The sequence below is a fragment of the Chlorocebus sabaeus genome, chromosome 9 (assembly GCF_047675955.1).
Source record: "Chlorocebus sabaeus isolate Y175 chromosome 9, mChlSab1.0.hap1, whole genome shotgun sequence".
Taxonomy (NCBI): Eukaryota; Metazoa; Chordata; class Mammalia; order Primates; family Cercopithecidae; genus Chlorocebus; species Chlorocebus sabaeus.
The window spans coordinates 113,332,465-113,345,140 of record NC_132912.1 but is presented as its reverse complement, the minus strand read 5'-3'; the positions used below and the strand labels follow the sequence as shown (position 1 = coordinate 113,345,140).

Below are 12,676 nucleotides of genomic sequence, written 5' to 3'. Positions count from 1 at the left end.
TTTCTGGAACCATGATGCTACTCAGAACCAGTAATAAAGTAAGCTACCTATATTAAATTCAAAATACGTTTTGTAGACTTGAAATGCATTACCACCTGGAAAAGAAAAAACATTTAGTATTTAGTTTGCACTGAAACTATCCAAGAGCTTCCCCTTCTCCACAGCAGTTGCTAGGGCCAAGATACCACTGACATAAGTTAGAAAAGTCTAAAAACTTAGTTTGGTAAGTATGTATGATATATATCACATAAATGAACCATAATAAAGCATAATAAAACCACCAAAACTACATTTTATTTTTCATACTGCAGGTTTTAAAAATACACTGTGGAAAAATTAATTTAGAATTATACCAAGAGGCAAAAGGCTATTTACATAATACAATCAGCACTATAAAATCATCTCTGTCCAAAGGAAAGGCTTCATCTTCACAAGTGGTCATTTTGATAACCAAAAGTGTGACTGGAATATTGGAAAATAAATGAACTTCAAGCATGACAAAAAATGAATACTCTCACTGGGGGCTCCTTCAAAAAGGGCATCTGCTGAGGTTAGTTTCATAAACTCAAGAGAAAATACATTTTATTTCAAGAAAGGAGGTGTAACTATTACAGTTCAGACTACACTAACCATATAAAGAACTACCTAGATTAACCCAAGTTTTCCACTCCCTCCACAAAGTATCATAACTAAAGCCCACAGCACGACTGGACTTCCAAAAACAGCAGGCTACACTCCTGGCAATTTTACCTACCTGTTTTTTATGCTTACAGAGGTTGTTGCGTTTGCTCCCCACTATATTTTTTTTTTTTTATGTAAAGTGAGAATATGAGTACAAAGAAAACAGCTCTTTAAAACTTCACTGAGGTTTTGGATATATTTAAAGGTGAGTCACCGAAAACTTAAAGTGGGCAAATCACTACAAAAGATTAGGGGCTGGGCATGGTGGCTCACACCTATAATCCCAGCACTTTGGAAGTCCGAGGCGGGTGGGTCACAAGGTCAGGAGATCGAGACCACCCTGGCTAACACAGTGAAACCCCATTCTACTAAAAATACAAAAAATTGGCCAGGCGTGGTGGCACGTGCCTGTGGTCCCAGCTACTTGGGAGGTTGCAGCAGCAGAACTGCTTGAACCCGGGAGGTGGAGTTTGCAGTGAGCCGAGATCACGTCACTGCACTCCAGCCTGGGCAACAGAGTAAGACTCCGTCTCCAAAAGAAGAGATTAGGGACAAATAATTACATATAATATACAATTAATGAGTACATAAATATTAATATATGTACAACAAATAATTTAAAATGTCAAGTCCCAAAGTCAAGAAAAAACTAAAGAACTGGTTCAGATTAAAGCAGATAAAAGAAACATAACAACTAAATGTAACATACGATGCTGGTATACCAAAAAATGAAGTTTAAAAAAAAAAAAGTTACACCAGGCATGGTGGCTCACGCCTGCAATCCCAGCACTTTGGGAGGCCAAGGCGGGTGGATCACGAGATCAGGAGTTCAAGACCAGCCTGACCAAGATGGTGAAACCCTGCCTCTACCAAAAATACAAAAAAATTAGCCAGGCGTGGTGGCGGCCACCTGTAATCCCAGCCACTTGGGAGGCTGAGGCAGAGAACTGCCTGAACCTGGGAGGTGGAGGTTGCAATGAGCCTTGTCTCCAAAAAAAAAAGTTACCAGCAGCCAGGCGCAGTGGCTCACGCCTGTAACCCCAGCACTTTGGGAGGCCGAGGCGGGTGGATCACCTGATGTTGGGAGTTTGAGACCAGCCTGACCAACATGTAGAAACCCCATCTCTACTAAAAATACAAACTTAGTGGGTTTGATGGTGCATGCCTATAATCCCAGCTACTCAGGAGGCAGAGGTTACAGTGAGCCGAGATCATGCCATTGCACTCCAGCCTGGGCAACAACAGCGAAACTCCATCTCAAAAAAAAAAAGTTACTAACAGGCTGTTTTAGACATATGTGACATCTTGTCAAAATTAAGGGTACGTAAGACACATGCTACCAATTCATAAAAACATATTTTAAGCTGGGCATGGTGGCTCACGCTTATAATCCCAGCAGTTTGGGAGGCCAAGGTGGGAGGACTGCTTAAGCCCAAGATTTCGAGACCAGCGTAGGCTACATGGCAAGACCTCGTCTCTACAAAAAAAAAATTTTGCTGGGCATGGTGATACATGCTTGTGGTCCCAGTTAGGAGGCTAAGGATAGAGGATCGCTAAGCCTGGAAGGTGGAGGCTGCAGTGAGTTGTGGTTGTACCACTGCATTCCAGATTGGGTGACGGAACAAGACCCTATCTCAAAAAAATTAAACATACATACATACATTTTAATATACTTAATCTACATAAAGGCTCAATGACATGAACATTCTTAGAAAAGAGAACTGTATGTATATTGTGCAGGCCTTTTCTAAATAAGTATCTGTCATATATTTTAAGGTCACATGTAGACTTATTTATAAAGAAAACTTGAAGTAGATAAAACTAAACATGTTTATCTCTTCTGAAAGATTTTTACAAAGTGGCTATAAATGTTCTTACATTATACTGCTCCAGATTTTTCTCTTTATTTGCTTCAGTGTCTTCCAAATCCTTATGTATAGCAGCAATCTGTCTTTTCTTGTCATTAATAGCCTGATCTAAAGACTTGAGTTCCTTTTTAATCCACTTATCCCTTTCTTCTTTTGATGTAAACTGGCTTCCTCGACCCTGCTTTGCATAAAGATCCGTTCTCTCCTGGGTAGCTTGAGCCAATCTACACAAAATAGAAGAGAATGGGATGAAAGGAGAATAATAACAAAGTTTAATTGTAACCAATAATGTCAACTGTACACAGAAACATAAAGCCATTTTTCGAAACGATACAAAAAGAATTAAGTGTAAAAAGCAGCTACTATATAATTGAGCTCCTTGGACTATCTAGTTTTATATAATATGATGCAGAAAGTTAAAGTGTTGGTGAAAGTTCTCAGACCTAGCAATTCCTCGTTCTTCTTTCTCTTTTACACTGTTGAATTTAGGTTCTGTTTCTGCCAGTTCTTTCTGTTTTTCTTCTATTTTTTCAAGCAGCTTCTGCCTCTCTTTTAATAAACGTTTCTGTAAATAAAGATAAGTAAAAATGCAAACTGCTTTAAAATTTTTGCATAATTTAGGTCTAGCACGTTTTCTCATGAAAAAAACTTCATGAGAAAACCCACCTGTAACATGAAACTTTTTAAATGTAACAAAGGGACAGTACTAAGTTGTTACTTGAGTACAAATTATGTTAACATAGCAAAGCTTAAAAAAATTCCAGGACATACCAGTCACAGAAAGGACTGTCTTCTGCAGTTCCTACTCACCTGAACATTCATGTCTTTCATTTTTAGCATTTTAACTTACCCTTTGTTCACTGTTGCCTGCTAGTTCATCTTGTAAATCCTTGGCTTTAAGCTCCAACTTAGTCCTCTGCTTAATTTGTTCTTGTCTTTCAGCACTAAGCTGTTCTTTTTCTTCTTTCATAGCTGAAATTTTTGTTTTCAATTCTCTAACTTGGCGTTCAATATCCTATTCAAAAGTATTAAACAGAAAATAAGTCAAGCAATTAGAAGTACAACAGCAGAATTGTGACACCATTAATTCTCTTTCACTTTACATTTAGTACTACTCTTCAATATTCAATTCCTCTAACTCCCCCTTGTGGTAATCATTCCATAATTCTGGTACAAAAAGGTTTACTATGGTCAAAAACTATATGATGGCTGGACATGGTTGCTCATGCCTGTAATCTCAGTACTTTGGGAGGTCCAGATGGGAGGAATCCGTGAGCCCAGGAGTTCAAAACCAGTCTGGGCAACATAGTGAGATTCCATCTCTTCAAAAAATAAAAAAATTAAGAGGCTGAGGTGGGAGGATCACTTGAGCTTGAGCGATCAAGGCTGCAGTGAGCTGTGATCTCACCACTGCACTCCCGCCTGTGCAATAGAGTGAGACCCTGTCTTTAAAAAAACAAAAACAAAAAACTTCAGGAGGCTGAGGCAGAAGGATCACTTGAGCCCAGGAGTTCGTGACCAGCCTGGGCAACATGGCAAGACCTTGTCTCTACAATACATTTAAAAACTAGACAGGTATGGTGGTACACACCTGTGCTTCCAGCTATTTGAGAAGCTGAGGCAAGAGGATCGCCTGAGTCTGGTAAGTCAAGGCTACAATGAGCCATAATGGCACCATGCACTCCAGCCTGGATGACAGAACAAGACCCTGTCTCAAAAGAAAAAAGTAAGTTTACATGAACCTTGTTTAGAATCTTACCTCCATTTTATCTCTTGCATCCTGTTGAGCATCTCTTAATTGTCTGGATTTTTCTCCACTAGTCTCTCGCTTAGCAGAAAGCTAAGAAGAAAAAAAAAGTTGTATCTAACTCATTTTGTATTTACTAAATATTTCATAACATCTAATAAAAATTTTTATATGAAAATAAACCAGAAGTAACCAAATTTTTTACAAAAATTTTAAAAGTGATTTTTAACTAGAAAACTGAAGCACTACCTAAATTTTTGTACAAAATGTCAGCAATACTAATTACAAAATACATTCTAAAACTACAAGAAACCTTCAAAATGATTTTCCTCTCATCTGCCTAATAACACCATCTGATTATATTTCAGATAATACTATGTAGCAACAACCACGTGGCTATTTTCTTTAAAAGAAAAAACCTGCTGACTAATAAATTCATTGAGAGGTTAAGTTTCTATTTAAAATCACTGAAAAGTGTAATTACGGCCTGAGTTTAACAAATTCACAAAAACAAAACTAATCTGATTTTAAGTGTCAAAGGTAAATATTTTACCTCATCAAGTTTAGCACGAGTCTCATTAAGTTCCTGATTGTAAATGGTGTATTCCAGGGCTCGTCTCATTTTATCCCACTTCTGATACTGAGCTAGTTCTTCCTTTTCTTCCTCTAAAGTATGTAATCTCTCTTCAATGTATTTTAACAACTCATTGATTTTTTCCCGTTTGCCCTCTTAAAAGAAATAAGGAGAGAGATGGAAGAATTGAATAAAATTTTTATGTAGTATCACTTCTTCAACATACCTTGAATTAAATTCTTAAGAACTGTAGCATTATTTCTCTGATGTAATGTGGTAACCAAATTTAAAATACTAAAATAGCAATTAACCCATTTACGCTGGAGGTTGTAAATTTTTTTCTGTGAAAAATCAGACCTTGGCGATGACCTCGGGCAGTAGATATAGGTAATACCCACAAGCTTAGGATTCCAATAACGGAATGCTAGGCATAAATGGGTTAAGATCCTTTATTATGAAAAGCAACAGAGAACAAATTTATACATGGTGACACTGGTTCTTTTATAACATGTAGTAAGGGCCTCAGTTTAAGCTTCCTTTTAAAAAGTCAGTGTGCTGGCTGGGCGTGGAGGCTCATACGAGTAATCCCAGCACTTTTGAGAGGCCAAGGCAGGCGATCACCAGAAGTCAGGAGTTTGAGATCAGCCTGGACAACACGGTGAAACCCTGTCTCTACTAAAAATACAAATATTAACTGGCTGTGGTGATGGGCACCTGTAATCCCAGCTACTTGGGGAGGCTAAGGCAGAAGAATCACTTGAACCTGGGAGACAGGTTGCAATAAGCGGAGATCACACCACTGCACTCCAGGCTGGGTGACAGAGCAAGGCTCCATCTCAAAAAAAAAAAAAAAACTCAGTGTGCCTTTCCACAATATTTTTAAAAGCTACTAACATCATTGGTGTTATAGATTCTCAATTTTTATTAATAACAGCATTATCTACTGCTGCCGTATACTAAACACCTACTATATTCCTATTATGGAGCTACTCTGTCACAAAAACAGTAATTTGTAACAAAAAAAATAAGGCAGAAACACATTTATTTTACCTGTTTCTTTCATTAAGGAGATGCTTTCTTCCTTTCGTTCATCATATACTCTAGTACCAGCTACTTCTCTTAATAGCTTTAATCTCTGAGAATCTGGTGCTGTTGCCATCTGGTTGATCTAAAATTTTTAGAAAAATAATCATTATATAGCTATAGCCTCCGTTTAAGAACAAGAACTCCACGTTGAAAGGTTTTTAATACACATGAAGGTTGGGTATCTCTTATGCAAAAGCGTTAGAAACCACAAGTGTTACAGATTTTAAATTTTTTCAGGTTTTGGAATATTTGCATTTATACTTACCAGCTGAGCAACCCAAATCCAAAAATTTGAAATCCAAAATGTTCCAACAAGCATTTCCTTTGAATGTCACATCCACACTGAAAAGGTTTCAGACTGTGGAGCATTTTGTATTTCAGACTTTTGAATTTGTGACATGCCAAGTTTTAAATAGATTATGATTTGCCTAATGTCATTTGTATAGCACATATGCCTACATATCTATGTCTCCTTTACTTAAATTTACCAAATAAAATCCAAATACAACTGTTACGTTCATAATTCTCCTTTATGAAATATGGCTAACAAGTGAAGGAGTTATCTCACACCACCATCTTTTCCTTAGTCAATATGATAAGGTACAAAAGATGAGCTCCATTCTCAAAAACCAAAGTATTTTTATAAGGGGAAACCATCACTGACTACACTTTTTTTTAAAGCTATAATAATATACTAAAAGTACAATTCTCCCCCACTTTCCATGGGGAATTGGTTCTAGGGCCCCCTGCAGATACCAAAATCCAAGAATGCTCAAGTCCCTTATGTAAAATGGCACAGTATTTCCATAAAACCTATGCACATCCTTCCGTACACTTTAATCTCTAGATTAATTGTAACACAATATAAATGCTATGTAAACAGTTATACTGTAGTTTTAAATTTGTATTATTTCTTGAACTGTTTTAAAATTTTATTTATTTTAAATATTTTTGATCCATGGTTGGTTGAATTTGCAGATGTAGAACCCACAGATACAGAAGGCTAACAATATGACAAAGTGGTATGCTTTAAATATAGAGAGAATGGTACAACTTAAGTGCCATGCAACTTAATATATAACAAGTATCCCTAAACATCAAAAATGATACCACTGCATTAAAAAATTGAAATTATCTCTAAGAAAATATGGTCTATCAAAAGTATCTACATCAAAGAATCATCCTTCAGATCCTCATTATTGCACGCTCCAATTATACATATTTGTTCAAGCAGTTTACTCACTTAAAAATTATTTATCAAATGACTACAACATATGTGCCACTGCTGGGCACTGGAAAAGAGCAAACAAAGCAGAAAAGGTCCCGCCCTCATGGAGCTTACATTCTAGTGGAAAAAGACAGAAAATAAGTATTAACAGTATAAGTGTTACAAAGAAAAATAAAACAGATTAAGGAAATAAAGCACATAGGGTTGAGGGGAAGGCAATGCTTTTAGATGAGGCAATCAAGGATGGCACAGGGGCAGAAACTGAAATGAAGTAAAAGGGCCTACATTGAGAGCAGAGGGATCTCAGAAAAGTGCTCTTTCAAATCAGCCTCCATTTAAAAAAATGCCTCTCCCACAAATAGTAAAATCGGAAAAAAAACTTGTTCTTCCAGTACCACATTTTCTAAAACTGAAACTCCATATTCTTCCTAATCACTTCTTCTGAATGCTAACTTTCCAATACATACCAAAAAAAACAAAAACAAAAACAAAAACAACCTATAAAATAAGTGAATATTCTGAGAATTTTCCCTAGTCCAAAAAAAGTGAAAGTATATGAGAAGAGAGCAGAACAATCAGCTAAAAAAGTATGTAGTTTGGCTGCTGGAAAAATGTTAAAAAACACAATCCCTATTAGGGAAAATAACATGTAGCAAAACAGCAGATTTCTGGTAATGTTAGCTTTTCAGTATTTTAATTGTGATAAATAACTGGGTAACACAAAATATTAATTTTAGGAAGTTTTTCAAATGTGATTTTTATAGAATTTCTACAATATTCTTAATTATTGCAACTTTCATAAGCCAATAATGTCTTCCCATACTTTCACCTCAGTAAGTAATACCAGTCGCTAGGAAAACAAGATCCACTTAATATGCTGAAATACTTCCATCTCAACATGCAATGGACAGACCTATTTGGTACTTTATGGCCATATAAAAGATATGGCCATTTTTGCTTCAGCTTAACCACTCGAATCAACCAAATTCATCACTCAAGAATTACTCAGAAAACAAATTCTATTAAAAAAGGACATACAATTGTTTTACCTTTCCTTGTTTAACAATATAATAAGGATTGCTTCGAGAAAAACCAGCGCTTTCAAGGAGGTTCATCACATCATTTTTCCTGTTGACAAACAATGAAATTACATTCAGGTAATTTTAAAGCACCATTAAGCAATGAGTAGACTAGCCCCTGGGTTGACAGCATTAGGGAGGGCAGATCAGTAATTATAAACCATCTGTATCATCCTCAGAACTTTCTGATTCTTATGTTTATCCTCTATATTGATTTGTCGAAGATGAAGCAAATATTCCTCATATATGAAGCAGGTAAAATAACACTTTTTTGTAAGGAAATAATAAAGAAAAATGTGACTGGGCAGTGGCTCATGCCTATAATCCCAGCACTTTGGGAGGCCAAGGCAGGCAGATCACAAGGTCAAGAGTTCAAGACCAGCCTGCCAACATGGTGAAACCCCATCTTTACTAAGAATACAAAAATTAGCCAGGTGTGGTGGCGCGTGCCTGCAATCCTAGCTACTCAGGAGGCTGAGGCAGGAGAATAGCTTGAACCGGGGAGGGGGAGGTTGCTGTGAGCTGAGATTGCACTACTGCACTCCAGCCTGGGCAAAAGAGTGAGACTCCATATTAGGAAAAAGAAAGAAAAATGCTGGCTGGGCATGATGGCTCATGTCTGTAATCCCAGCACTTTAGGAGGCCAAGGTGGATCACTTGAGGCCAAGAGTTCAATACTAACCTGGCCAACATAGCAACACCCCATCTCTAAGTACACATTCATTTCTTTAAAAAAAAAAAAAGAAAAATGCTTACGTGACCATCTTCTTGTCTAAGAAATACTGATCCTTTTTGGCACCAATAACTCTTCGAAGTGAAACTTCCTCTTTATCGATCTAACAAAAAATGTAAAAGCCCAAAGTTTAATAGTGAAGGAGAAAACTTTTTAAATAAGGTCATTTTAAAGTCCTTGACCGTCACTATTTATTTTAAAATTTCAATTATCTCACTAAAGATAATACTACGAATACTCAATACTCTTAACCAAGACCCTTTTCACAACAACTTGTACATTCCCATTTGTTAACAGAGTATTCACTGTAATTTTAAGATAAAATCTACATAAACTGTAATTATAACAAATTATAAAAGCTTAAAAAGTTTCAAAGTATGAAGATTAGCTACTCCAATTAAATTCTCAGCATTATTTAAAAAAAAAAAAGGTTACTTACTGGTAACCGGTTGTCTGAATTATCAAAAATAATCTCCACAAAAGCAGAAATAACACGAGGACCAGTACCTTCCTAAAAATGAAAAAAGTGAGAAATTTTTCACTTAATAGTATATTCATATCCTTTAAAAGGATTCTTAAAGTCTAGGGCATAATAACAAGTCTGATTCAATGGAGAAAAATTTCTACTAGACTCATATATACACACACACACTAATGTCTCTGCTCTTTTGGCAAGAGGGATACAAACTTTGGGGATATCCCCAGATAGTAAGTATATATTCCTCATGCCAACAGCAGAGATGTTAGATTAGGATAACAAAAATTCTCAACCAAATAGTTTCTGATTCTAAATAAAAAATAAGAACTATGCAAGACATGTCAAAGTTAGATATCCTTAAATTTGATTCTACAGACCACTTTATTAGACTGGAAGACCAGGGCCATTTAATTCTACCTATTTGCTAATACCTAACACACCATAAGACTTCTCTTACAGTCTCATTTTAATGCTGCAAAGAAACCCTAATAAATCATGGGATAATTACCAAAAGTCTGTTTTTTAAAAAAATTTGAGACATTCTACAGTTTTAAATCTATTATAGAAATACACACATTTAACATGTGTCACATTTAAACCAATCTGTGACACAAACACTATGGTACCAAGTCCAGATACCTTCCAGATTATAGAAACTGTTACTATGTAGTAAATACAACGAAGAACTGTACCAAAGAGGTTATTATTTTAATGACAATCTGAAAAACCTAAAAAGTTTTCTATGGGAAATCAATTCTGATTACTGGGCTACAAATGCAAACTAAACAAGGGGAAAAGACAGACAAGAGATAAACGAAACAACCTCCTATGTATGAGAAACACTGTTAAGATATATTGAGGAATTTCATTTTCTGGTCTTTAATAATATTCAAACCAGAAGGATTAATTACATCATTTTTTGTAGTCTTTCACGATTTTCTATCCTAAAATTACTTTAGTCCATTACTCATATTTTTTTCCACATAACATTGGTAATGTGCCAACATCCTAACAAGGTTTGAGGGAGGCATGGCTCACATGAACACGAAAACCCAATCATCGTGCTTATGAATTACAAAAGGACCCATTTAATAAAATATTCTAACTCACATTACTGTAAATAAACAGGTGGTCCCCGACTTAAGATGGTTCAACTTAACAACGGTGTGAAAGCAATTTACCATCAGTAGAAACCATAATTTGAGTACCCATAAAATCACTTTTTTTTTTTTTTTTTACTTTCAGCACAGTATTCAATAAATTATATGAGAGATTCAACACTTTATTATAAAACAGACTTTGTGTTAGATCATTTTGCTCAACCGTAAGTTAATGTCCATTTTTGACTTACGGTATTTTCAGTTTATGATGGGTTTATCAGGACATAACCCCACTGTAAGTTGCAGAACATCTCTACTGTTTTTCATACTGGAAAAGGATGTTTACTATCTAAGTACAAATATGGCTAAAACAACAAACAACTTGTATGTTGTTTAGTTTGCAATGGTTGTTTCTCTATGCTCCCAATTTTTGGTTCTGCATCTTAAAGTTCCTAATCTCCAATCTCAAACTCCTCTTCTTTCTCCTCAGCAAACCTGCTTTTAAGCCTTTGCAGATCACATCCTTAAAGAAATTTATATGGAAGACATACCCACCTATAGGTAAATCCTATACTTTTCTCCTAAACATCGTATAAAAACTAGGCCTTTATCTGGCATTAACATGTTAGGCTAAATTTCATAGCAGAATAAAACACTTATGAGATATATCACGTCTCCTTTAAGAAATTTATATGGAGGACATATCTATAGTCAAATCCTGTAATTTTCTCCTAACCACTGCATAAAAATTGGGCTTTTGGCTGGGCACGGTGGCTCAAGCCTATAATCCCAGCACTTTGGGAGGCCGAGACGAGCGGATCACGAGGTCAGGAGATCGAGACTATCCTGGCTAATACGGTGAAACCCCGTCTCTACTAAAAAACACAAAAAACCTAGCCGGGCGAGGTGGCGGGCACCTGTAGTCCCAGCTACTCGGGAGGCTGAGGCAGGAGAATGGCGTAAACCCGGGAGGCGGAGCTTGCAGTGAGCTGAGATTCGGCCACTGCACTCCAGCCTGGGCGACAGAGCGAGACTCCGTCTCAAAAAAAAAAAAAAAAAAAATTGGGCTTTTATCTGGCATTAACATGTTAAGATAAATTTCACAGCAGAGTAACACACTTAGGAGATAGACTGTGTCTGGTTCACAAAGAATCTGAAATTTGAACAAATGCTTTTTTAACCAGCATGGAAAATTTATTTTTAAAATACATTTAATATCAATAATGTCTTAAAGCAGTCTCACTCACATGCAATAAAGCCAACCGCTGTTCTGGACGAAGATGACTAAACTCATCACTGAGAACAAACTGAATTGCTGGAAATACAAAAACAACTATTAGTATACCCTAAAAAAGTGTTTATAACTTATTTATAACTTCCCACACCTCAATAGAACATAGTGTGTCTGGTAACAGACAATGCAAATAAATTATCTGTTTCATATAGACAAAAGGAAATGCAGAAAACGTGCCTGCACATAAGACTAATCAGGTAGGAAGTGATATAAGAAAAATACTGAGTTTTCATTGAAACATTTAAAGTAAGAAAATAAAGAGAAAGCACCGAGATACACGAAAACAGACAAGCAAAACTAAGGTATACTTCCGGCTCAAAGTGTACACTGACTAGATTACGTTAACACTGTATTTGCTTTATTCCCCACTAGACATAAATGATATGAGTTAAAACCTTTTTTAACAAAATAGGATGTATGAGAATATGCTTAAGTGGATACTTTACCAAAAGAAATTAAAACTAAGGAAATACAAGGAAATGTTTGAGATGCCCAACTTCTACTACACTTCTTATATTACACTGAGCTCTGTAAGAAGGGGCCATTCCTACTTCCATATAGAGTACCTAACTGGACCACCCTGCCTAGGAAGTGGAACTCTTTACTCAGCTGTTCTTGTCCCAGTCCACCCAAGAGACCTCAGCATTGTGTGCATGTGCAGGGCGGGGGAGAGGGGGTTGCTCGCATCAGCAAGTACGTGCATAAGCATTAATGTGTGTTCTGTGGACACAGGTCAGGGTGAGGAGACTTCACACTGCCCTCAACCCTGGAGATTCTGAAATACTTCCACTTCAGTCCACTCTCTCAT

General features: G+C 36.4%; 1 protein-coding gene and 1 non-coding gene across 2 annotated transcripts in view; both read right to left on the bottom strand.

Annotated features, from left to right (window-relative positions):
- Nucleotides 1-12,676, bottom strand: part of SMC3 (structural maintenance of chromosomes 3) — a 37,284-nt gene that overhangs the window by 17,550 nt on the left and 7,058 nt on the right. The window contains exons 4-13 of the mRNA XM_073019325.1: nucleotides 11,822-11,889; nucleotides 9,436-9,507; nucleotides 9,020-9,099; nucleotides 8,234-8,312; nucleotides 5,921-6,038; nucleotides 4,850-5,025; nucleotides 4,309-4,389; nucleotides 3,400-3,564; nucleotides 2,993-3,114; nucleotides 2,560-2,773 (exon numbers count right to left, since the gene is read on the bottom strand). Of these exons, the coding sequence (XP_072875426.1) occupies nucleotides 2,560-2,773; nucleotides 2,993-3,114; nucleotides 3,400-3,564; nucleotides 4,309-4,389; nucleotides 4,850-5,025; nucleotides 5,921-6,038; nucleotides 8,234-8,312; nucleotides 9,020-9,099; nucleotides 9,436-9,507; nucleotides 11,822-11,889 (1,175 nt within the window). The remainder of the gene's footprint in view (nucleotides 1-2,559; nucleotides 2,774-2,992; nucleotides 3,115-3,399; nucleotides 3,565-4,308; nucleotides 4,390-4,849; nucleotides 5,026-5,920; nucleotides 6,039-8,233; nucleotides 8,313-9,019; nucleotides 9,100-9,435; nucleotides 9,508-11,821; nucleotides 11,890-12,676) is intronic.
- Nucleotides 10,457-10,558, bottom strand: LOC119628232 (small nucleolar RNA U13). Its single transcript, XR_005244535.2, has one exon. It is a non-coding gene; the product is annotated as a small nucleolar RNA U13 (small nucleolar RNA).